Here is a 27,168-nt window from a genome sequence, read left to right as displayed (position 1 = left end):
GTTGCTGACTGGTTTAAAGCACTGAATGAAAGGCCCTGGTCTCTGTTGAGGTGTGATTTTAAGTACCAGAAATGCTAGAATTTTCCAGCAAGGACTTGATGGAATGAATGGGGACAGCTCTTTCTATGCTGTAATGAGGCTGACTATTTTGAAGAAGCATAGGGGTTTCTTCAAAAGGACTGCTGTACATCCTGGACAAGTACGCAGTTGTAACCAACATGGGGCAGCACGGTAGCACATGTGGATAGCACTGTGGCTTCACAGCGCCAGGGTCCCAGGTTTGATTCCCCGCTGGGTCGCTGTCTGTGTGGAGTCTGCACATTCTCCCCGTGTCTGCGTGGGTTTCCTCCGGGTGCTCCTGTTTCCTCCCACAGTCCAAAGATCTGCAGGTTAGGGGGATTGGCCATGATAAATTGCCCTTAGTGACTGTTTTGTTCCTGTGTGGTAGGTAACATGTGCTATTCAAACCTTGGTTAGTGATGAGGTCTTCTGAATCTTGATGAAGAAGACTCGAACTCGTCCAGTAGTAACAAAAGGTTTACTGAGTATCTATAACAATAATTGCATGAGTTCCTTACTTTAACTTTGATACTAGAGATAAGGTTAACAAGATCTAACTACGGTAACTATATGTAACTCCACTAGCCATCTGAACTAGTCTGCTATTGCCCTGATCACAGTGCACCCAAGAGAGAGTGAGAGACCCAATGTGGCTGCCTTTTATACCCCTGTTAGTCCGGCCCTCTTGTGATCATGCGGTGCTACTGATTACACATTAATCCCTTGTGTACATGCACATATAGAGATCACTACAGTGACCAAAAAGGTTAGGAGGGGTTATTGGGTTACGGGGATAGGGTGGAAGTGAGGGCTTAAGTGGGTGGGTGCAGACTGGATGGGCCGAATGGCCTCCTGCACTGTATGTTCTATGTGTACAGTATGTGTCTGTGGCTTGAGGAGCTTCAGCTCAGAGTAATTGAACCGTACGATGAGATGTGGGCACTGCGGCATTTCAAGGAAGGTGAGAGTTACACAGACAGTTTCTACTAGTCACACCCCTTAAGATAGGGCTTCTGATTTGGAAGATGGTCAAGGACAGAAGGATTTGTGACTGGAGCTGAGGCAGGGAAGGGGACCCAGAGGGCTGGAGTGTCAGCCTCTCCAATTGTTCAACAGGTTTGAGGTTCTTTCAGCTTGTTAGGATGAGAGTTGGGGTGCAGGGTGGATAAGCTGACTGATGCTGGCATTGTGGTACAGGAAACCATTCAAGTGGGGGGAGTGAAAAGGGGCATAGTGGCAGTAGAGGACAGTATAATAAGGGGGATCTGTGGCAAAGAGTAAGACTCCATATGGATATGTTGCCTGCCCGGTGCCAGGATTCAGGACATTTGCTCAGGGCTGGAGAGAGGCTTAAAGTGGGAGGGGGAGGATCCTGGTCTTGTGGTCCATATAGATACCAGCAACATAGGCACCAGTGACATAGGCATGATGAGCAATGAGGTTCTGCATAGTCAATCTGAGGAGTTGGGCATCAAATTAAGAATCAAAATCTCAACAGTAATAATCTCTGGATAATTACCTGAGCCATGTGCAAATTGGCATAGGACAAATAAAATTAGAGAAATGAATATGTAACTCAAAAACTGGTGTTGGAGAAGTGGGTTTTGGTTTATGGGACACTGGCACCAGTACTTGGGGAAAGTGGGGGCTCTAACGTTGGGATGGTCTACACCTGAACTGTGTTGGTATTCTAGCAATAACTAGGGAGGCCGAGATGGTTTTAAACTGAATATTGGGCACAAGGGTCAAATTTGGAGACATGTCGTAAACCAAACAGTAGCGACAAGGCGAGAGAGAAAGGTACTAATATGCAAAATTCTAAACAGACCATGATGGGAAGAAACATGGAATACGAATCTACGAGTAAATCATGAGGTAAAGATAGCGCTACAAAAATAACAAAAGGAAAGAACTAAAGGCTCTGTACTTAAACGTACATAACATTACAAACAAAAGAGATGAACAGATAGCGCAAATAGAAAGGAGTAAGTATGATCTGATAGCCGTTCCAGAAACATGACTGCAGAATGACATTGATTGAGACCTGAATATTGAAGGATGTGTGACATTTTGGAAGTCCAGGAAGTTAGGAAATGGTGGAGGGGTGGCTCTGTTAATTAATGATGATATTAGCACATTACAGAGGGTAGTAGCTTACGGAAATTATTTGGGTTAACATGGGAAATGAAAAAGGCAAACAATCACTTGTGGGAGTGATGTATCCCCCCCCTTAATTGTAACTACATGGAAGGATGAGGTATAGAGGAAAAGATAATGGGAGCTTGTCAGAAAGATACAGCGATAATCATGGGGAATTTTAATCCACATATAGACTGGCAAAATAAGATGGACAAAGGTAGCTTAGATGAGGAGTTCAGAGAATGTTTTTCAGATAGTTTCTGAGAACAGCACGTTCTGGAATCAACCAGAGAGCAGGCTATACTAGACCGATTATTGTGCAACAAGATAGGATTAATTGATAACCTCACAGTGAAGGTAGCAGCGATCATTATTTGATTGAATTTTACATTCCGTTTGAGGGGGGAGAAGAGTGGGTCCAGGTGTAATATTTTAAACTTAAAAAGGAGCAAATGAGGTGTCAATCTGGTGAAACTGCAACATAGGATTACCTGTGTGCCAAACACCATGAGCAGCACGTAATAGACAGGGTTAAGCAATTCCGCAACAAACGCATCAGATCTAAGTTCTGCAGTCCTGCCACATCCAGCCGTGAATGGTCGACAATTACACAACTCAGTGGAGGAGGAGGCTCCACAAATATCCCCATCATCAATGATGGAGGATCCGAGCACGTATGTGCAAAAGACAAGGCTCAAGCATTCGCAACAATCTTCAGTTTGAAGTGCTGAGTGGATGATCCATCCAGTGGTCTCTTCTGGAAGTCCTCAGCATCGCAGATGTCAGTCTTCAGCCAATACGAGTCCACATAATGTCAAGAAATGGCTGAAGGTACGATCCTGTACAAAGGCTATGAGCCCTGACAATATTCCGGCAATAGTACTAAAGAGAAAATTCTGGAAAATCTCAGTCAGTCTGGCAGCATCTGTAGGGAGAGAAAAGAGCTAATGTTTTGAGTCCAATTACTCTTTGTCGAAGCTTTGACAAAGAGTCATTGGACTCGAAACGTTAGCTATTTTCTCTCCCTACAGATGCTGCCAGATCTACTGAGATTTCCCTGCATTTTCTCTTTCGTTTCAGATTCCAGCATCCGCAGTAATTTGCTTTTAATAGTACTGAAGACTTGAGCTCCAGAAATTGCTGCATGCCTAACCAAGCTGTTCCAGTACAGCTACAACACTGGGAGAAATTCTCTATTTGGGAGACTATGTTCTCCCACCAAGGTGAATTGCAACGGATTTGCACTACTGCCAGGAGTGCAGATTGGGAAGCAATCACTATCCTTCGCCATGCAAATTTATGCGAGGGAGTTCCGCTATCGAGCTGCCATTTTGAGCAGGTGGACCATGTTTTTGACCAGACGCCCAATTCTCTACCCAATCACATTTCACGTTTCTGGCGTTGTGAGGCAGAAAAACCCGCTCACTGGCATCGACCCGGCTATTTGGCAAATTTCCTGGGTGTGAACTGTACACAAGAAAAAGGATAAAATCAACCCAGCCAATTACTGCCCTATCCTCTCCATCATCAGTGATGGAAGGAGTCATCAACAGTGCTATCAAGCGGCACTTGCTCAGCAATAACCTGCTCACGGACTCTCAGTTGGGTTCCACCAGGGTCACTCAGCTCCTGATCTCATTACAGCCACAAATATGAATAAAAGAGCTGAATGGCACAGATGAGGTGAGGCGAGAGTGACTGCCCTTGACATCAAGGCAGCATTTGACCGAGTATGGCATCAAGGAGCCTAGCAAAACGAGTCAATGGGAATCGGGGAAAATTCTCCACTGGTTGGTGTCATACCTGGCATAAAGGAAAATGGTTGTGGTGGTTGGAAGTCAATCATTCAAGCTCCAGGACATCACTGCAGTAGTTCCTCAGGGTGGTGCCCAAGGCCCAACCATCTTCAGCTGCTTCATCAATGATCCCCCTTCCGTTATAAGGTCAAAAATGGAATATTTGCCGATGATTGCGCAATGTTCAGCACCATTCGCGACTCCTCAGATAATGAAGCAGGTCATGTCCAAATGCAGTAAGATCTTGTCCAGCCTTGGGCTGACCCTTGGAGCGGCACGGTGGCACAGTGGTTAGCAGTGCTGCCTCACAGCTCCAGGGACCTGGGTTCAATTCCGTCCTTAGGTGACTGTCTGTGTGGAGTTTGCACTATCTCCCCATGTCTGTGTGGGTTTCCTCCGGAATATCCCCTTAAATATGGAATATATACATCCCAGTGAGAAAGAAAAATACTAAGGGTCGAACCCATCATGTGTGGTCAACTGAAAAAGTTGAAACTTGAAAGAAAAAACACATAACTGCAAAGACAGGTCAGAAGATTGGACTTTTAAAAAAAAAAAAAAAAAAAAAATTTAGAGTACCCAATTATTTTTTTTCCAATTCAAGAGCAATTTAGCGTGGCCAATCCACCTATCCTCCACATCTTTGTGGGGGTGAAACCCACGCAAACACGGGGAGAATGTGCAAACTCCACATGGACAGTGACCCAGAGCCGGTATCAAACCCGGGTCTTCAACGCCGTGATGCAGCAGTACTAACCACTGTAGATTGTAAGAGTTTCTATAGGACAGAGTTACCCACAGAACCTCTAGTGACCTCCCAAGAGCATCGGAGGGAACCCAAACATTCTCATAATGTCAACTCCCCTTTTTGCCGTGGAATAGGTGCAAACACAGAAATCAAATGTAAAGAATTATTTTCCAGCTATATCTATGTGTATTTTAGTAATTGGGAAGAGGCACACGGTAAGAAATCTATTCACCAGCGACATGGCCCCTTACATTAAACCCTGGCCAAACCACCCTCCCATGACCCCCTAACATTAACCACTGGAAGTAGTACCACTTTAGGGATGGGTAACCTGGTAATAATGAAAAAGTTATCTTCTTAAAAAACCTTACGTCTTATCTTTTGTAACTTTAATGGGAGGAAAGGTGCTGATAAGTTGATTCTCACCAGACACACTCCCCTCTTTCTCCCTCACACACTCACCCCTCTCTCTCATGGACACACTCACCTCTATCTCCCTTATACACACTCGCCTCTCTCTCCGTCGCACACACTCACCTCTCCCTCCCACACACACACTCATCTCCCCTCTCTCACACACACTCCCCTCTCTCTCCCTCACACTCACCTCCTTCTCGTTCACACACATACACTCACCCCCTCTTCCTCACACAAATACACTCAGCCCCTCTCCCTCACACACAAATACACTCAGCCCCTCTCCCTCACACACACACTCATCATCCCCCTCGAACACACACACATACCCCCTCCCTTACACACACTCACCCCTCTCCCCCTCACATACTTCACTGCTGAAGTCCCCCAGGTCCGCCATCTCCAGTAGGACACGCTGTTGTCCTTTCTGCCACTTCTTTTGCCGCTGGCTCCCACCTAAGGATCAATCCTTGCTGTTGGCCCTGGGCTCAGCAACAGCAAGATGGAATAAATCAAATGAGCAAAAATTAACAGAGCCCCTCAGATCAGTGGAGGCAAATAGACTTAGTCAGTTTGTCAACATTCAAGACTCCCAAGAGGAGGCCTTGTTCTAATAGGCCTATTTCATTGCTGAAATTATTCTTGAAATTGGTCGGATGTTCCTTCGAATCTGTCACATGGCAGCTGCCAGCTCCGCGGCGCCCCTGGAAGCCCTTAGAGAGGACCACTGTTTGAGAACCCCTGCTATAGATATTTAAATAAGAAAAGAGTTAACAACGTGAGCATTGGTCCTGTAGAAAATGAGTCTGGGAATTAACAATGGAAAGTAAGGAGATAGCTGATGAATTGAAGAGGTATTTTGCATCGGGCTTTATTATAGAGGGTACAAGGGCAGCACCGTAGCACAGTGTCTTCATAATGCCAGGGTCTCAGGTTTGATTCCCCGCTGGGTCACTGTCTGTGTGGAGTCTGCACGTTCTCCTCGTGTCTGCGTGGGTTTCCTCCGGGTGCTCTGGTTTCCTCCCACAGTCCAAAGACGTGCAGGTTAGGTGGATTGGCCATGCTAAATTGCCCTTAGTGTCCATAAAGGTTAAGAGGGGTTATTGGGTTACGGGGATAGGGTGGAAGTGAGGACTTAAGTGGATTGGTGCAGACCCGATGGGCCGAATGGCCCCCTTCTGCACTGTATGTTCTATGTCTATCTCAGAATCAGCTGAAAATCAGGAAACAGAAGGGAGGGAGGAACTCCGAAAATTAGAATTGCCAGGAAAATGGCATTGAGCAAATTATTGGGTGTGCAGGCTGACAAATCCCCAGTTCTGGATGGAATTTATCCTAGGATAATGAAAGAAATGGCTCGTGAGATAGTTGATGGAGTTGTTTTAATTTTTCAAATTTCCTTTGATTTTGGGAAGAGCCATTAGATTGAAAAGTACCAAATATAACTGTTTATTCAAAAAGGAAGGGAGGGAGGAATCAGGAAACTACTGGCAGTTAGGTTAATATAAGAAAAAATGTCATAGAAAAAATGTCAACCCATTATTAAATGTATCACAGCAGGGCACTTAGAAAATTCCAAGGCAATCAGGCAGTCAACATACATGATTTTGTGAAAGGAAAAACATGTTTAATCAATTTATTGGAGTTCATTGAAGGAGTCAAATGTGTTGTGCATAAAGAGGAACCAGTAGATGTGCTGTACTTTCCAGAAGGCATTTGATAAAGTGCCACATCAAAAATTAATGTGGAAATTAAAAACTCATGGAGCAGGGAGTAATATATTGGCATGGATGAAGACTGGCTAGCTAACAGGAAACAGTTGGTATAACGGGTCTTTTTCTGGTTGGCAGAATGTGACGAGTGGTGCCAGAGGGATCAGTGCTGGGACTTCAACTTTTTACAATTTATACAAATGACTTGGATAAAGGGACTGAAGGTTTGGTTGCTAAATTTGGTTGCTAAATTTTCTAACAGCACAAAGACAGGTAGGAGAGTAAGTTATGAAGAGGACATAGAACATACAGTGCAGAAGGAGGCCACCCGGCACATCAAGTCTGCACCGACCCACTCAAGCCCTCACCTCCACCCTACCCCAGCAACCCAATAACTCCTCCTAACCTTTTTGGTCACTAAGAGCAATTTATCATGGCCAATCCACCTAACCTTCACGTCTTTGGACTGTGGGAGGAAACCGGAGCACCCGGGGGAATCCCACGCAGACACGGGGAGAACGTGCAAACTCCGCACATTCAGTGACCCAGTGGGGAATCGAACCTGGGACCCTGGCGTTGTGAAGCCCAGTGCTCTCCACTTGTGCTGCCCATAAGGAGGCTACAAAGGGACATAAGTCACATGAGTGGGCAAAGACCTGGGACGAAATTCTCCCCCAACGGCGGGATGCCCGCCGACTGGCGCCAAAGCCGGCGCCAATCAGACGGGCATCGCGCCGGCCCAAAGGTGCGGAAGGCTCCGCATCTTTGGCGGCCTAGCCCCAACATTGAGGGGCTAGGCCGACGCCGGAGGGAGTTCCGCCCCGCCAGCTGGCGGAAATGGCGTTTGTTTCCCCGCCAGCTGGCTCGGAAATGCGGCGCATACGCGGGAGCGTCCGCGGCCGCTGTCAGTTTCCCAGCGCATGCGCGGGAGCGTCAGCGGCCGCTGTCAGTTTCCCGCGCATGCGCAGTGGGGAGAGTCTCTTCCGCCTCCGCCATGGTGGAGGCCGTGGCGGAGGCGGAAGGGAAAGAGTGCCCCCACGGCACAGGCCCGCCCGCGGATCGGTGGGCCCCGATCGCGGGCCAGGCCACCGTGGGGGCACCCCCCGGGGTCAGATCGCCCCGCGCCCCCCCCGTACCCTGGAGCCCGCCCACGCCGCCTGGTCCCGCCGGTAAATACCAGGTTTAATTTACGTCGGCGGGACAGGCAATTCCTGGGCGGGACTTCGGCCCATCCGGGCCGGAGAATCCAGCGGGGGGTCCCGCCAACCGGCGCGGCCGGATTCCCGCCCCCGCCCAATCTCCGGGAGCGGAGACTTCGGCGGGGGCGGGGGCGGGATTCACGGCGGCCAACGGCCATTCTCCGACCCGGCGGGGGGTCGGAGAATGACGCCCTAGGTAATTGGAGTATAATGTGGGAAAATGTGAGCATTTTGGCAGGAAGAATAAAAAGCTTATTATATAAACAATGAAAGTTTGCAGAGCTCTGAGGTACAGAGGGATCTGGGTGTCCGAGTGCATGAATCACAAAAGGCTGGTATACAGGTACAGCAAGTAATTAGGAAAGCTGATAGAATGTTATTGTGAAGGGAATTGATCACAAAAGGAGGAAGGTTATGCTTCAGTTGTACAGGACATTGGTGAGACCACATCTGGAGTATTGTGTACAGTACTGGTCTCCTTATTTAAGGAAAGATGTAAATGTGTTAGAAGCAATTCAGAGGTTTACTAGAGTAATTCCAGGAATGGGCGGATTGTTTTATGAGGAAAGATTGGACAGCCTAGGCATATGTTTAGAAGAATAAGAAGGAGCCGTGACAGGGTGAATGTGGAAAGGATGTTTCCTCATATGGGAGAATCTAGAACTAGGGGGTCACCGTTTAAAAATAAGAGGTCGCTCATTTAAAATGGAGATGAGGAGAATATTTTTCTCTCAGAGGGTCGTGAGTCTCTGGAACTCTGTTCCTCAAAGGACAGTGGAAGTAGAGGGGTGCATTCTTCACCTCCCTAGTCGCGTCTTTCTCAAGCGGCATAAAGACGTGGCAGCGGGATTCTCCGTTCAGCCGCTGGCCAATGAGATTTCTCATTGTAGTCACGCCACGCCATCAGGAAACCCACGGGCCGGCGTGCGTGCCGGCGGAACGGGGAATCTTGCCAGCGGACAATTCACCCCAGAGTCTTTGATTTTTTTTTTAATAAACATTTTATTGAGGTATTTTTAGTTTTACAACAACGACAAAATAAACAATATACATAAGTCTATAAACATAGTGCAAAAAGCCTGCTTCCTCTCTTGCAGGTCCCACCTTTATTAACCCCCTACTCTAAACTAAACTAACCCTTCTGCTGACGATTGATTTTCTGGAAAGAAGTCGGCGAACGGTTGCCACCTTCAGGCGAACCCTAACAGTGACCCTCTCAAGGCGAACTTGATTTTCTCCGGACAGAGAAAGCTAGCCATGTCCGATAGCCAGGTCTCCAACTTCGGGGGCTTTGAGTCCCTCCAAGCTAATGATATCCCTCTCCGGGCTACCAGGGAAGCAATGGCCAGAACTTTTGCCTCTTTCCCCTCCTGGATTCCCGGATGTTCCGACACCCTGAAAATCGCCACCTGAGGACTCGGTGCCACCCTTGATTTTAACTCCGTGGACATGACGTCTGCAAACCCCTGCCAGAATCCCCTGAACTTTGGGAATGTCCAAAACATGTGGACATGGATCGCCTCCCCGCACATCTTGCACACCTGTCTTCTACGCCAAAGAACCTGCTCATCCGGGCCACTGTCATGTGAGCCCGGTGAACGACCTTGAACTGTATCAGGCTGAGCCTGGCGCATGTTGTGGATGCATTGACTCTACTCAACGCATCCGCCCAGTGACCATCCTCTATCTCTCCTCCAAACTCCTCTTCCCACTTGCGCTTCAGCTCCTCAGTCTGCGTGTCCTCTGACCCCATGAGCTCCTTATAGATGTCGGAGACCTTCCCTTCTCCCACCCCCACTCTGGAAACTACCCTATCCTGAATCCCCCTTGATGGTAGGAGCGGGAAGGCTGAGACCTGTCTACGTAGGAAGTCCCGCACCTGCAAGTACCTGAATGTGTTTCCCCTCGCCAATCCAAATTTCTCCTCCAGCTCCCTCAAGCTAGAAAAGCTCCCTACTCTAAACATATCCTCATCCTCTCAATTCCTGTCCTCTACCATCTCCGAAACCCCCCGTCCATCCTTCCCAGGGCAAACCGGTGGTTATTGCAGATTGGGGACGAGACTGATGCTCCCTCCGCTCCCACATGCTTCCTCCAATGCCTGACCCAGTCAATAAAACCGCGTCCAAATCCGAACCGTCCCAGTGCCTCCCACAGATATTCCCATTCTACTCAATGAAAAGCCTTCTCTGCGTCCATTGCGACCACTACCTTCACCTCCCTTCCTTCTGGGGGCATCATGATCGTATTTAGCAACCTTCTTACATTGGACAACAACTGCCTTCCCTTAACGAACCCCGTCTGGTCCTCCCCAATCACGTCCGGAACACCGTCTTCAATCCTAGAGGACAAAATTTTGGCCAGCAGTTTGGCGTTCACATTCAATCGGGATATCGGCCTGTAGGACCCACACAGCTCCGGATCCTTATCCCACTTCAGAATCAGCGAAATCGTGGCCTGTGACATCGTCGGGGGAAGCACCCCACGCTCCCTTGCCTCATTGAATGTCCTCATCAACAGCGGCCCCAATATCCCAGCAAACCTTTTATAGAACTCCGCTGGGTACCCGTCCAGCCCCGGGGCTTTATCCGACTGCATTGTCTTCAGACCCTCCGCTATCTCTTCGATCCCGATCGGGGCCCCCAGCCCTTCTACCAGCTCCCCGTCCACCTTTGGGAAATTCAGCCCCCCTAGGAAGTGCCTCATCCCTTCTGGCCCCGGTGGGGGCACCGACCCATACAGCCTACTATTAAAATCCTTAAACGCCTTATTCACCCCTGCTGAGTCTCCCACCAGGTACCCGTCTCCATCCTTTACTTTCCCTATCTCCCTGGCTGCCTCCCTCTTTCTAAGCTGCTGTGCAAGCATTCTGCTGGCCTTCTCGCCATGCTCATAAAGCACCCCCCTCGCCTTTCTCAGCTGCTCCACCGCCCTCCCTGTGGTTAACAAGCCGAACTCCGCCTGTAGCCTCCGCCGTTCCCTTAGAAGCCCTGCCTCTGGAATCTCCGCATACCTCCTGTTGACCTGTAGTGTCGCCTTTACCAGTCGGTCCGTCTCTGTCCTGTCTACCTTCTCTCTGTGGGCCCGTATCGAGATCAGCTCCCCTCTAACCACCGCCTTCAATGCCTCCCAGACCACTGCTGCAGAAATATCCCCCGTGTCACTGACCTCCAGGTAATTCTGAATACATTTCCTCAACCGCCCGCACACCTCCTCGTCCGCTAAAAGCCCCACGTCTAACCTCCGGTGCGGGCGCTGGTTACTGTCTTTACTAACCTGTAGGTCAACCCAATGTGGGGCATGGTCTGAGATTGTGATCGCCGAGTACCTCGTGTCCACCACCCCCGTCAGTAGAGCCCTGCTCAGAATAAAGAAGTCAATCCGGGAGTACACTTTATACATGTGTGAGTAGAAGGAGAACTCCTTTACTCTTGGCTGCCCAAATCTCCATGCGTCCATTCCCCCCATCTGCTCCATGAACCCTTTTAGCACCCTGCCCGTTTTCGAGCTTCACCGATCTAAACCAGGGTTAATAACTGTATTGAAGTCCCCTCCCATGACCAGCTTATGCAAACCAGGTCCGGTATCTTCCCCAGCATCCTCTTTATAAACTCCACATCGTCCCAGTTTGGCGCGTATACGTTTACTAGTACCACCTGCACCCCCTCCAATTTCCCACTGACCATAATGTACCGGCCTCCCCCATCTGAAACTATTCTTCCCGCCTCAAACACCACTCGCTTGTTGATCAGGATCGTGACCCTTCTGGTCTTTGAGTCCAGTCCCGAGTGAAAAACCTGTCCGACCCAATCTTTCCTTAACCTAATCTGGTCAGCTACTCTAAGGTGCGTCTCCTGCAGCATTACTACGTCCGCCTTCAGTCTTCTCAAATGCGCAAACACGCGTGCCCTCTTGACCAACCCATTGAGCCCTCTTACATTCCAGGTGATCATTCTAGTTGGGGGGCTCATCGCCCCCCCCCCCCCCCCCCCCTTCGCCGATCAGCCATCCCCTCTCTTGGGCCAGTTGCCAGCCCGCGCCCCACGCCTCCACCACCTGCCCCCAGACAGCCTATGCCCCCGACCTCCTCTCTGTCCTTCAGCAAAAGTCCCTCCTTCGTCAGCAGAACATTCCAACCCCCCCCCCCCCATCCCCAGTAACAGCACAAAATAAATCAACCCCTTTGATAAGCCTAGCATCTGCCCACCCCCCACTACGCTTCTGTAAGCTAGCCCGCCCAGCTAGCTTGGTGGCTCTTGTCCCTGGCGCCAGACAATCTCCCACCTAATTCCCCCCCCCCCCCCCCCCCCCCCCCCCCCACGCTCATACATACATATTCAAATGAAAAACAATTCCACACAATTGTCCGACAGAGATTTTTTAAAAAACCAAGTTGAGCTCAAAAGAAAAGACCAAGCAAAAGATCCAGCATCTGAACAAACACACAACACACCTCCATCCTCCAACAGTGCAAATGCAAACTTTACCTCACTCAGCTCTGCAGCTGGCCCCTGGTCCATACAGCAAGCATTCCAAATAACGTCCGAAAAAGCAAGAAACAAGAAACTTTTTTTTGAAACACATAACCGCTACAGCAAAATTCAAAGTTCAAAGTTCTCAGTCCGACACCAGTCATTTCCTTTTCGCAAAGTCCAGCGCTTCCTCAGGCGACTCAAAATAGAAATGTTGTTCCTCGTATGTGACTCAGAGTCCGGTAAAAAATCGGGGGAAAAGGTCCAAAAGTCCGACTCGAGCGGGAGCCACATCCACAGTATACTGCTTTGAATCGATAATCTGGCCGGGTACAACAGCCCGAACTTCTTCTTTTTCTTGAAAAGGGTTGAACTGATCTGGTTAAATCCCGCTCTTCACCTGGCCTTCTCCGCACTCAGGTCTTGATAGATCCACAGGATACGGTTGTCCCATTTGCAGCTTCGTGTTTGCTTGGCCCACTGTAAAACGCGCTCCTTATCCAGATATCTGTGGAATCTCACCACCATTGCCCGCGGGGGAGGGTCTCCCATTCGCGGCTTCCTCGCAAGCGCTCTGTGAGCCCTGTCCCCCTCCAAGGGCCGGGGGAATGCCCCATCCCCCAGCAGCTTCTCGAACATGGCCGCTATGTATGCCCCAGCGTCCGCTCCTTCGGATCCTTCCCGGAGCCCAACGATCCTCAAGCTCTGCCGGCTGGAACTGTTCTCTGGGTCCTCCACCTTCTCCAGGAGCCTTTCATGCTGGTCTCTCAGCATCCCCACCTCCCAACTCCACCACTGTTTGATGTTTCTCCTGGTCAGCCAGCGCCTTCTCTACTTTCTGGATCGCCTGATCTTGGGCATCCAATCTAAGTTCCAGCCGCGAAATTGCCTTTTTAATCGGGTCCACGCAGTCCTGCTTCTGCTTGGCGAAGCCCCCCTGGATCACTTGCATCAGCTGCTCCGTTGACCGCTGGGTTGACAAGCCAGAGGTCCGGTCCTCCGCCATGCTGTCTCCCGCAGCTTCAGTCCAAACCTTCTCTGTCCTTCTGTTTCTGCCTTTGCGAGCACTCCTAGTCCTCCTCTCCATGCACCGATGTGGGAATTCAGTTCACAATTGCCTCTGTCATCAATTTTTCAAATCAAGTCCGGTAATAAATCGGGGGAGAGGTCCAAAAGTCCGACCCGAGTGGTGCGACTTACTTCTTCATTTAAAAAAAAAAAATTTTATTAAATGTTTTCATAAAATATCAATAACAAAATGAGAAAGAAAAAAGAACCCAACAGGGTTAAGTACAAAACACAATCTAAAAAAGCAACCCCCCAAACACCTCCCCCTGTACCTAAATAATAAATTAAAATTAACACCCCGACTTAACACAACAGGTGTATACACCTCCTCAGACCCTCCAGTGTAAATAACATAAACAAAAATAAAGTAACCGCCCCCCCCACCCCACTAGCTGCTGCTGCTGCCATAGACCAACGTCTAGCGTTCTGCCAGAAAGTCTAAGAACGGTTGCCACCGCCTAAATAACCCTTGTACCGACCCTCTCAAGGCGAATTTCACCCACTCCAATTTAATAAACCCTGCCATATCGTTGATCCAGGATTCCACGCTTGGGGGCCTTGCATCCTTCCACTGAAGGAGAATCCTTCGCCGGGCTACCAGAGACGCAACCGCCAGAATTCCGGCCTCTTTCGCCTCCTGCACTCCCAGCTCCTCTGCCACCCCAAATATTGCGAGCCCCCAGCCCGGTCTGACCCTGGATCCTACCACCCTCGACACCGTCCTCGCTACGCCCTTCCAAAATTCCTCCAGCGCTGGGTATGCCTGAGCACCTAACACACCTGTCCTCACCCCCAAAGAACCGGCTCATCCTTGTCCCGGTCATGTGTGCCCTGTGCAGCACCTTAAACTGTATGAGGCTGAGCCTCGCGCACGAAGAGGAAGAGTTCACCCTCCCTCGGGGATCTGCCCACGTCCCCTCTTCGATCTCCTCTCCCAACCCCTCCTCCCACTTACCTTTTGAACTCCACCACCGAGGCCTCCTTCTCCTCCTGCATCACCTGGTAAGTTTCCAAGATCTTCCCCACTCCCACTCCCCCCCCCCCCCCGAGAGCACCCTGTCCTGTACTATGTGTGGCAGTAGCCGCGGGAATTCCACCACCTGCCGTCTGGCAAACGCCCTTACCTGTAAGTACCTGAAGGTGTTCCCCGGGGGAGCCCGTACTTCTCCTCCAGCTCACCCAAGCTCGCCAACTTCCCGTCCACAAACAGGTCCCCCAACTTTCGTATCCCTGCCCTGTGCCACCCCGAAAACCCTCCACCTGTTCTTCCTAGGGCGAACCGGTGGTTCCCCCGTAATGGGGTCCACGCCAAGGCCCCAACTTCCCCCCTATGCCGCCACCACTGCTCCCAAATTTTGAGGGCCGCCACCACCACCAGCGCCCCCAGACTCGTACCCACACAGGACGCCGTCTCCAGCCTCTTCCATGCAGCCCCCTCCCCCTCCATCACCCACTTGCGCACCATCGTCGCATTGGCGGCCCAGTAGTACCCACAGAGGTTGGGCAGCACCAGCCCCCCCCCCTATCTCTACTCCGCTCCAGGAACACCCTTCTCACCCTCGGAGTCCCTCGCGCCCACACAAACCCCATTATACTCCTGTTAACCTGCCTGAAAAAAGCCTTCGGGATAAACACGGGGAGGCACTGGAACAGGAACAAAAACCTTGGGAGCACCGTCATTTTGATTGACTGCACCCTACCCGCCAAGGACAGCGGCAACGCGTCCCACCTTTTGAACTCCTCCTCCATTTGCTCCACCAGCCTTGTAAAGTTAAGCCTATGCAGGGCCCCACAGCTCCTGGCCACCTGGACCCCCAAATATCTGAAACTCCTCTCCGCCCTTTTTAGTGGGAGCTCACCAATCTCCCTCTCCTGGTCCCCTAGCTGAACTACGAACAGCTCGCTCTTCCCCATATTGAGCTTGTACCCCGAAAAATCCCCGAATTCCCTAAGGATCCTCATTATCTCTGGCATTCCTCCCACCGGATCCGCCACATACAGCAGCAGGTCGTCCGCATAAAGCGACACCCTATGCTCCTCCCCACCCCGCACCAACCCCCTCCAGTTCGTCGACTCTCTCAGTGCCATAGCCTGGGGTTCAATCGCCAGTGCGAAGAGCAGGGGGTTAGGGGACACCCCTGTCTCATCCCTCGGTGCAACCAAAAGTACTCGGACCTCCTCCTATTTGTGGCCACACTCGCCATCGGGACCTCATAAAACAGCCTAACCCACCTGACAAACCCCTCCCCAAACCTGAACCTCTTCAGCACCTTCCACAGGTACCCCCACTCTACCCTATCGAAGGCTTTCTCAGCGTCCATCGCCACCACTATCCCCGCCTCCCCCTCCCTCGCCGGCATCATGATAACGTTCAAAAGCCTCCGCACATTCGCGTTCAACTGTCTCCCCTTCACAAACCCCGTCTGGTCTTCATGGATGATCTGCGGCACACAATCCTCAATCCTCGTGGCTAAGACCTTCGCCAGCACCTTGGCATCTACATTTAGCAAGGAAATCGGTCTGTGAGACCCACGTTGCAGGGGATCCTTGTCCCGTTTCAGGATCAAGGAGATCAGTGCCCGGGACATCGTCGGGGGCAAAGCCCCCCCCTCCCTTGCCTCATTAAAGGTCCTAACTAACAGCGGGCCCAACAGGTCCATATATTTTTTATAGAACTCGACCGGGAAACCGTCCGGCCCCGGTGCCTTCCCCGCCTGCATGCTTCCTATCCCTTTGATCAGCTCCTCCAGCCCAATCGGGGCCCCCAGTCCCGCCACCAGTCCCTCTTCCACCTTTGGAAACCTCAATTGGTCCAGGAAACGGCCCATCCCTCCTTCCTCTCTTGGGGGCTCGGATCGGTACAGTTCCTCACAGAAGTCCCTGAAGACCCCTTTGATGCCAACCCCACTCAGCATCACGCCCCCTCCCTGTCCTTAACTCCCCCGATCTCCCTAGCTGCGTCCCGCTTCCGAAGCTGATGCGCCATCATCCGGCTTGCCTTTTCCCCATACTCGTAGACCGTCCCCTGGGTCTTCCTCCACTGCACCTCCGCCTTCCTGGTGGTCACCAGGTCAAATGCGGCCTGGAGGCTGCGCCTTTTCCTCAACAGTCCTTCCTCAGGCTCTTCCGCATACCTCCTGTCTACCCTCACCATCTCCCCCACCAGCCTCTCCCTCTCACCCCGCTCCCTCTGCTCCTTGTGGGCCCTAATGGAGATCAGCTCTCCCCTCACCACCGCCTTCAATGCCTCCCATACCATCCCCACTCGGACCTCCCCGTTGTCATTAATCTCCAAGTACCTCTATACTTCCTCGGACCCGCTCGCTCACCTCCTCGTCCGCCAACAGCCCCACCTCCAAGCGCCACAGCGGGCGCTGGTCCCTCTCCTCCCCCATCTCCAAGTCCACCCAATGCGGGGCGTGGTCCGAAATGGCTATTGCCGAATACTCGGTATCCTCTACTCTTGCTATCAGCGCCCTACTCAAAATGAAAAAGTCGATTCGAGAATAAGCCTTATGGACATGTGAGAAGAATGAAAATTCTCTTGCCCCCGGCCTTGCAAATCTCCAAGGGTCCACCCCTCCCATTTGGTCCATAAATCCCCTCAGCACTCCAGCCGCCGCCGGCTTCCTACCCGTCCTAGACCTGGAGCGATCCAGTGCCGGATCCAACACCGTGTTAAAGTCTCCCCCCATTATCAGGCCCCCCACTTCCAAGTCTGGGATCCGACCCAACATACGCTGCATAAAACCTGCATCGTCCCAGTTCAGAGCATACACATTGACCAGTACCACCCTCTCTCCCAACTCACCACTTACCATTATGTACCTACCACCATTATCTGCCACAATGCTGGTTTACTCCCCCCATTGCACTTCCGCAAGTCAGCTGACTCCTGCTGACCCGGCCACTCCCGCATCCCCTTCGACTTCTCCCATTGTGAGGCACACCCTCCTATCCCGCTCCCCATCCACAGGCTCTCCCCCTCCCCCCACCATTCTATGCGCGGGAAACAATCCTCATTTCCCCGCCCCTGCCCCGCCCCCCCACCAGTCTTCGGCGCGGGAAAAAAGCCCGTGCTCCTACCAGGCCCCGCCACCAACCAAAACAGTGCCCAACCCGCCCCAACCACCCTCCCCAACCTGAAAGAGAAAAACACAGAGAAAAAGAAACCCAAAACAATGCAAAGGCCCCCCCCAACAAAAAATAGGCATAACATATTCACCGCAGTCCGCCCATCCCGACCCTCAGTCTGTGTCCAGCTTCTCGGCCTGAACAAAGGCCCATGCCTCCTCCGGAGACTCAAAATAATGGTGCCGGTCCTTGTAGGTAACCCACAGTCGCGCCGGCTGCAACATGCCAAACTTCACCCCCTTCCTGTGCAGCACCGCCTTCACTCGATTGTACCCGGCCCTCCTCTTTGCCACCTCCGCACTCCAGTCCTGGTATATTCGAACCTCTGCGTTCTCCCACCTGCTGCTCCTCTCCTTCTTGGCCCACCTGAGCACACACTCCCGATCGACGAACCGATGGAACCGCACCAGCACCGCCCGCGGAGGCTCGATAGCCTTGGGCCTCCTCGCTAACACTCTATGGGCCCCTTCCAGCTCCAGGGGCCCCTGGAAGGACCCCGCTCCCATTAGCGAGTTCAACATGGTGCCCACATAGGCCCCCACATCCGGCCCCTCCAGCCCCTCCGGGAGGCCCAGAATCCGCAGATTCTTCCGCCTCGACCGATTCTCCATCTCCTCGAACCGCTCCTGCCATTTCTTGTGGAGCGCCTCGTGCGCCTCCACCTTTACCGCCAGGCCTAAGATCTCGTCCTCATTGTCAGAGATCTTTTGTCGAGCCTCTCGGATCGCCACCCCCTGGGCCGTCTGTGTCTCCAGCAGCTTATCAATAGAAGCCTTCATCAGCTCTAGCGTCCGTTTTAATCTCTCTGAGGCAGCGCTGGATACCCTCCTGTTGCTCCTCCGCCCACTGCCTCCACTCTGCCTGGTCTCCGCCCGCCGCCATTTTTTCCTTCCCTCCCTTTTTCGGGTCCACCACCACATTTATTGTCGCCCCGCTCCTAGTTAAAGCCATATACTGACGGGGAGCTGCTATTAACTCCTTCCCACACCGGGAAACGTCGAAAAAGTTCCCTTGGGGGCCCTGAAAAGAGCCCAAAGTCTGTTTTTGCGGGAGTTGCCGAATGTGCGACCTAGCTCCGCATAGCCGCAACCGGAAATCTCGAGAGGGAATCCTTCTGGCAGTGTTCGCTTCACCAATCTGCCCCAAAAAGCCTGTGGAAACTCCTGAAAAAGGTCTGAGAGTCCATTCCAGACGGGAGATGCTGACTGCGCGACCTACACCTCCATGGCCGCCACCGGAAGCCTCGTCCCCGCTTCTTCAATGGCCTTGGTAGATCTTTTCACAGTTGTTCCCTCTGCTGCTAGAATTCACCTTTAATAAAGGCCCTCAAATTAGCTTGAAGCCTTTAAGCTTGCCCTTCCCCCGCCTGCATGCTGGAAGAGGCTTTTGTGTTTCCTGCAGCTCCAGCCAAATCTTTTACTGTTTCTGCCGGGTCAGGTAACCAAGAGACATACCATTCCTAGGGGACACTGTCGGGGGAATGTTGCAGTCTTCTTCCCACACCGGGAAATGTTAAAAAAATTCCGTTGGGGGCCCTGTAAAGAGCCCAAAAGTCTGTTCCAAGCGAGAGCTGCCGAACATGCGACTTAGCTCTGCATAGCCGCACCCGGAAGTCCGACTTACTCCTTCATAGCCGCCACCGGAAGTCAGTCTTTGATATTTTTAATGCGGAGCTGGATAGATTCTTGATTAACAAGGGGGTGAAAGGTTATCGGGGTCAGCAGGAATGTGGTGTTGAAGTTACAGTCAGATCATCCATGATCCTATTGAATGGCGGAGCAGGGCCAAGGGGTCTAATCCTGCTCCTAATTCATCTGTTCATATGTGTGTGTCAGTCAAACAGATGATGTGATCATTGTCACGTTACATTGGGACTTTACTTCGCACAGATTGGTTGCTGCAGTTCCGTACATTACAATAATGATCACATTTCAAAAAGTACTTAATTGGATGCAAAGCACTACAGCATGTTCTGAGGTGGTGACGTATACTGTATAAATGCAACTTCCTCCCTTCTTTCTTTCAAGTCACAATCCAGTCTTGGGGCACCTACAACACAACTATTTGTCTAATTTGGTGAGACTTTGCAATTTCCCAGGAAGTAATATCTCACTCGTGGCATTTTGGGCTTGAGACAGAGTAGAGCTCGGCTTTGCTTCTTATCTGGCCATGCTATTCCCAACTTGGGCTCACTTAATGCTGGCATTGACAGTCTGCCTTTGATGTGCACACAAAAGCTTAAACAGGTGATCTTTTTTAATGATTGTTCTCCCCCAACAACACAATCAAGAGAGAAATGTTGAAATCTGAAACAAATCTGAGAAGTGCTGGGGAGCAAGTCAGGCCGCATCTGGGGAAGGAACAGACACTCAGCCTTTTGAACTTGTTCTGAAGAAGAGGAAGTGATGGAAATGTCAGACTGACCTGTCTGTTTGCAGTGTTTTCAGCTCCTGCTTTACCCCGTCCGCTCCTTTTTCCACAGAGCATTACCCGGAAGCGTAGGTATGTAGCCACCGTGTCACTGAATGATCGGATTTACGTGATTGGAGGATATGATGGCCGCTCCAGACTCAGCTCAGTAGAATGCCTGGACTACACATCCGATGAAGATGGCGTCTGGTATTCGGTGGCCCCGATGAATGTGCGTCGAGGCCTGGCTGGAGCTACGACACTCGGAGGTGAGCATTAGCTTCAATGTTGGCCTGGAAACAGTGTTTAAGAATAACTTCAACCTCGATTAAAAGGACCACAGAATGTAGGTACAAGGTGGCTAGATGGAAGGTTTATGCAGTATGTTGAGTGCACCATGTGGGGAAGGGATGGGAATAGGGTTCACTGAAAGGTCAGAGGTTTGTAATGGGAACAATTCCTCACTTGCGCTACATAGAAATTAGGCTTCACCATTTGGAATAATCAATGGGAGAACTGAGATTTGATAAAAAAAAGAGTGAGAAATGGAAAATAAATCACATCTTGGAGATCAGCTCTGATGAGCTAATAATAATAATCTTTATTCATGTCACAAGTAAGCTTACATTAACACTGCAATGAAGTTACTGTGCAAATCCCCTAGTCGCCACACTCTGGCGCCTGTTCGGGTACACAGAGTGAGAATTCAGAATATCCAATTCGCCTAACAAGCACGCCTTTCGGGACTTGGAGGAAACCAGAGCACCCGGAGGAAACCCACGTAGACTTGGGGAGAACATGCAGACTCCGCACGGACAGTGACCCAACCCGGGAATCGAGCCCAGGTCCCTGGTGCTGTGAAGCAACAGTGCTAACCACTGTGCTGCCTGACACCAAGTGCTAATTCATGTAGATATTGACTGCATACCACCTTATAATGGATGACAGGAGTAAACCTGAGGGCACTGATCTTGTGAACAGGTTATCCCAATTCATCTAAGAGATATTTCAAGGCCTATTGGCTCAGATTCTTCCCATATCTTTATTACAAAAGATCACTGAGCCATTGTTCTCTTCAAATGGCTGGTGAGTAGGGAATATGCTCACTCCTGTCCTGGCAAAACCGAGTTACATGCCTTCCCAAAGCACCATAAGAATAGTTAAGAGACTGCTATTGAGGCAGTGTCATAGAGATGCAGCAGTAACTTCACTGGAGGTCCAGGCTAATGCTCTGGGAAGAGGAATTTGAAACAAATTAATCAAATCTGGAATTGAAAACAAGTGTCAGTAATGGTGACCATGAAATCATCAATTGTCATCAAAGCCTATCAGGTTCACAAATGTCCTTTAGGGAAGGAAATCTGTCATCCTTAGCTGGTCTGACCTGCATGTGACTCCAGACCCACAGCAATGTGGTTGACTCTTAACTGCCCCATGAAATGGCCTGGCAGCCCCTTAGTTCAAGGGCAATTAGGGATGGGCAGCATATGCTGGTCCAGACAGTGATGCCCATTCTCATTGAATGGCGTGACAGACTCGATAGGTCAAAAGGCTTACTCTATGTCTTATGGCCCACATCTCAAGAAAGAATAAAAATATCTCATCATCTGACTCTGTGCTTTCATGAATCACTTTCTGAATTCCATCGCACCGCCCGCCCTCCCACCTACTGATGCATGATCCATTTCTCAAATCTGTACTTGCAGTGTAAGTGCCATGTTAGCATTGGTGACAAATGTACCTGACCAGCTTTATAAAGCATTGGTGGCTGGCAGTAGCTTTCCATGCCCTCTCTCTCATCCTCCTTTGTGCTTTCGCTCCCTCCTCTCTCTCACTTCTCTCTCTCACTTCCTCTTTCTCTCTCTCTCTCCTCCTCTATCTCCTTCTTTCTCTCCCTATGCAGACTTGATGGGCTGAATGGCCTCCACTGTAGGAATTTGATAATTCTATGTCCATATCCATATGGCTGAAAATGAGCTCTCCTGCCTATCAGTTCTTGGACACTAGATTTATCTCCTTGAGTGTTTTTTTAAATGCTTTGAGAGCTACTGCCCCAATCACCCTTTCAGGCAGAGTTCCAGACCTCTGACATTTTATGACAATTAGTCCAATTTTCCTCTCCTCTTTCTCCCTATTACTTTAAATCAATGACCCTGGTTATGGACTTCTCTGTTTGCTGTAAATAGGTGCATCCTGTCCACTCTACCTAGGCCCCTCGTAACATGGTACGCCTCAATTAGCTCTCCCATCAGTCTCCTCTATTTGAGCCTATCCATTCTTAAATTCCCCTTCTCAGACAGCATCCTCACCCTGCCCCCCAGCTATCTCTCTCTCTCGCTGCACTCCTTTGCTCTTACCTTCCCCCAATCTCTCTTGCATCTTTCCCTTACACACATCCTCTCGCTCTTGATCTCTCTTGCTCTCTCTCTCTCTTCCCACCTCCATTTTCCCTTTTGTCTTTGCCCCCACCCTCCCTCTTTCCCACCTGGAAGATTAAGTGTTGGCAGGGGGGTGGGCACGGGAGCAATAGGTCAGAAGGTGAGAGCATTGAGGGAGAACTAGGGAATAGGGACAGTGTGGCTCTGAGGCAGAGCAGACAGGGAGAAGTTGCTGAACACAGCGGGTCTGGTGGCCTGAAGTGCGTATGTTTTAATGCAAGAAGTATTACGGGTAAGGCAGATGAACTTAGAGCTTGGATTAGTACTTGGAACTATGATGTTGTTGCCATTACAGAGACCTGGTTGAGGGAAGGGCAGGATTGGCAGCTAAACGTTCCAGGATTTAGATGTTTCAGACGGGATAGAGGGGGATGTAAAAGGGGAGGCGGAGTTGCGCTACTGGTTCGGGAGAATATCACAGCTGCACTGCGAGAGGACACCTCAGAGGGCAATGAGGCTATATGGGTAGAGATCAGGAATAAGAAGGGTGCAGTCACAATGTTGGGGGTTTACTACAGGCCTCCCAACAGCCAGCGGGAGATAGAGGAGCAGATAGGTAGACAGATTTTGGAAATTGGTAAAAACAACAGGGTTGTGGTGATGGGAGACTTCAACTTCCCCAATATTGACTGGGACTCACTTAGTGCCAGGGGCTTAGACGGGGCGGAGTTTGTAAGGAGCATCCAGGAGGGCTTCTTAAAACAATATGTAGACAGTCCAACTAGGGAAGGGGCGGTACTGGACCTGGTATTGGGGAATGAGCCCGGCCAGGTGGTAGATGTTTCAGTAGGGGAGCATTTCGGTAACAGTGACCACAATTCAGTAAGTTTTAAAGTACTGGTGGACAAGGATAAGAGTGGTCCTAGGATGAATGTGCTAAATTGGGGGAAGGCTAATTATAACAATATTAGGCGGGAACTGAAGAACATAGATTGGGGGCGGATGTTTGAGGGCAAATCAACATCTGACATGTGGGAGGCTTTCAAGTGGCAGTTGAAAGGAATTCAGGACCGGCATGTTCCTGTGAGGAAGAAGGATAAATACGGCAATTTTCGGGAACCTTGGATGACGAGAGATATTGTAGGCCTCGTCAAAAAGAAAAAGGAGGCATTTGTCAGGGCTAAAAGGCTGGGAACAGACGAAGCCTGCGTGGAATATAAGGAAAGTAGGAAGGAACTTAAGCAAGGAGTCAGGAGGGCTAGAAGGGGTCATGAAAAGTCATTGGCAAATAGGGTTAAGGAAAATCCCAAGGCTTTTTACACGTACATAAAAAGCAAAAGGGTAGCCAGGGAAAGGGTTGGCCCACTGTAGGATAGGCAAGGGAATCTATGTGTGGAGCCAGAGGAAATGGGCGAGGTACTAAATGAATACTTTGCATCAGTATTCACCAAAGGGAAGGAATTGGTGGATGTTGAGCCTGGAGAAGGGTGTGTAGATAGCCTGGGTCACATTGAGATCCAAAAAGAAGAGGTGTTGGGTGTCTTAAAAAATATTAAGGTAGATAAGTCCCCAGGGCCTGATGGGATCTACCCCAGAATACTGAAGGAGGCTGGAGAGGAAATTGCTGAGGCCTTGACAGAAATCTTTGGATCCTCGCTGTCTTCAGGGGATGTCCCGGAGGACTGGAGAATAGCCAATGTTGTTCCTCTGTTTAAGAAGGGTAGCAAGGATAATCCCGGGAACTACAGGCCGGTGAGCCTTACTTCAGTGGTAGGGAAATTACTGGAGAGAATTCTTCAAGACAGGATCTACTCCCATTTGGAAGCAAATGGACGCATTAGTGAGAGGCAGCACGGTTTTGTGAAGGGGAGGTCGTGTCTCACTAACTTGATAGAGTTTTTCGAGGAGGTCACTAAGATGATTGATGCAGGTAGGGCAGTGGGTGTTGTCTATATGGACTTCAGTAAGGCCTTTGACAAGGTCCGTCATGGTAGACTAGTACAAAAGGTGAAGTCACACGGGATCAGGGGTGAGCTGGCAAGGTGGATACAGAACTGTCTAGGCCATAGAAGGCAGAGAGTAGCAAAGGAAGGATGCTTTTCTGATTGGAGGGCTGTGACCAGTGGTGTTCCACAGGGATCAGTGCTGGGACCTTTGCTCTTTGTAGTATATATAAATGATTTGGAGGAAAATGTAACTGGTCTGATTAGTATGTTTGCAGACGACACAAAGGTTGGTGGAATTGCGGATAGCGATGAGGACTGTCGGAGGATACAGCAGGATTTAGATTGTTTGGAGACTTGGGCGGAGCGATGGCAGATGGAGTTTAATCCGGACAAATGTGAGGTCATGCATTTTGGAAGGTCTAATGCAGGTAGGGAATATACAGTGAATGGTAGAACGCTCAAGAGTATTGAAAGTCAAAGAGATCTAGGAGTACAGGTCCACAGGTCATTGAAAGGGGCAACACAGGTGGAGAAGGTAGTCAAGAAGGCATACGGCATGCTTGCCTTCATTGGCCGGGGCATTGAGTATAAGAATTGGCAAGTCATGTTGCAGCTGTATAGAACCTTAGTTAGGCCACACTTGGAGTATAGTGTTCAATTCTGGTCGCCACACTACCAGAAGGATGTGGAGGCTTTAGAAAGGGTGCAGAAGAGATTTACCAGAATGTTGCCTGGTATGGAGGGCATTAGCTATGAGGAGCGGTTGAATAAACTCGGTTTGTTCTCACTGGAACGAAGGAGGTTGAGGGGAGACCTGATAGAGGTATACAAAATTATGAGGGGCATAGACAGAGTGGATAGTCAGAGGCTTTTCCCCAGGGTAGAGGGGTCAATTACTAGGGGGCATAGGTTTAAGGTGAGAGGGGCAAGGTTTAGAGTAGATGTACGAGGCAAGTTTTTTACGCAGAGGGTAGTGGGTGCCTGGAACTCGCTACTGGAGGAGGTGGTGGAAGCAGGGACGATAGTGACATTTAAGGGGCATCCTGACAAATACATGAATAGGATGGGAATAGAGGGATACGGACCCAGGAAGTGTAGAAGATTGTAGTTTAGTCGGGCAGCATGGTCGGCACGGGCTTGGAGGGCCGAAGGGCCTGTTCCTGTGCTGTATATTTCTTTGTTCTTTGTTTTGTGATTTTCATTCTGTAGTGGATGTCAGTGCATCTTTCTTCTGTTGCTAAGCATCTGTCTATCTGTTATGTTCATGTTTTCAGAGATGATCTATGTGGCAGGTGGATTTGATGGGAGCAGACGACATACTAGTATGGAGCGGTATGACCCAAATATTGATCAGTGGAGTATGCTGGGTGACATGCAGACTGCACGAGAGGGAGCTGGTCTTGTTGTGGCCAATGGAGTCATCTACTGCCTTGGTAGGTATACATCCTTAACTGTGCTTCCCCAGCATTAATCAGGCTGATTCTTTATGGTGTACATTGTTAAATATATTTATTAAAATTGTTCCCTGAGACCATCAGCCGTGGGTAGCCTTAACACTGAATGTTGGTGGGCTTCATCTGACTGTCGCATATAGGATTTTGGGAACCCTGATTGCTATTTTTAAATACTTGTTTTAGTTGGACCCAGGGCATTAAAATGAATGGTACCACGCCTGCCCAGCCTGATACCAAGCACCTCAGCAATCCAGTTGCCCCCTGCTGAGTTATGTCCCCCGCCTTTCCCATCAGCAACCCCCCAGCCCATCTCTCCCCCCCCAATGCACCAAATTAACTCCTATAATTGTAATATGTTGCCTAACCTTTAGCCGCTTCCTTGTGCATTTCCAGGGTTAACTCTGGTCCCCACAGCCTTTTTGGTCAAAGGTCTTTTGGAACTTAACACACTATAGGGCCTATTAGAGCCAATGACTGAAGTTGTCCTAAGTCAAGAAGGTTAGTCAGGGAAAATCCTCCATCTCTCCCCTAACTCCCATATATATAGCACGCTCTTCCCTTATTGGTTATTTGTTCATAGTTGGGATCACCTGCTTATTCTATAAAATAATTTAGCTTCTATATCATCTTAAATGTTAGATTTCCAGAACTTTTTCCTCTATCTTTTTAACAATGTGTCTTCAAATGATTCTGTGCTTACTTAAGGTTGTAGTTTGATACTGAGCCTGTTGTTGGGTGTTGCAATCCTTTTAATTTTGTCCCAGGTGGCTATGATGGGATTAATATTCTGAGCTCTGTGGAGAGGTATGATCCACACACTGGACACTGGACGCACGTCACACCAATGGCTACCAAACGCTCAGGTAGGTAAGAATATGCAGGGGGACTATGCTCGAATACTTGGTTTGACAATGGGGAACTGTTTAAAAAATTGTTTTGTCCCTTGAAGGTCTCATTCTGTCCACTCCTCTAGAGTACCATAAGTGATCAGGGTATTGAGTTGCAAAGATATCCTCATTTTTTGCACAGTGCCTCTGTCCCAGTTAATGTCGGTACTTTAGTAGAATGTTCAGCTGAAGTTTCAAGGTTTTGTCTCTCTTTCTGTCACAAAGGTCTTCGATTTGTCCTGTGGCTTTAGTTTCACAGGTAGTAGAATCTCTCTCATATGTGCCTTGACTGTGAAAATCAGCGGCTAACAGAGGGATCGCCGTTAAATCAAAATCTTTTGATTCAAGT

At 49.9% G+C, this 27,168-nt stretch overlaps 1 protein-coding gene across 3 annotated transcripts in view; it reads left to right on the top strand.

Annotated features, from left to right (window-relative positions):
* Positions 1 to 27,168, top strand: part of klhl12 (kelch-like family member 12) — a 120,165-nt gene that overhangs the window by 76,844 nt on the left and 16,153 nt on the right. For all 3 annotated transcript variants that reach the window (XM_072480649.1, XM_072480650.1, XM_072480651.1), the window contains 3 exons: positions 20,228 to 20,423; positions 25,753 to 25,911; positions 26,697 to 26,795. In XM_072480649.1, coding sequence (XP_072336750.1) covers positions 20,228 to 20,423; positions 25,753 to 25,911; positions 26,697 to 26,795 — 454 coding nt within the window. The remainder of the gene's footprint in view (positions 1 to 20,227; positions 20,424 to 25,752; positions 25,912 to 26,696; positions 26,796 to 27,168) is intronic.

This window comes from Scyliorhinus torazame, chromosome 17, assembly GCF_047496885.1.
Source record: "Scyliorhinus torazame isolate Kashiwa2021f chromosome 17, sScyTor2.1, whole genome shotgun sequence".
Taxonomy (NCBI): domain Eukaryota; kingdom Metazoa; phylum Chordata; class Chondrichthyes; order Carcharhiniformes; family Scyliorhinidae; genus Scyliorhinus; species Scyliorhinus torazame.
This window is presented reverse-complemented; position numbering and strand designations above follow the sequence as displayed.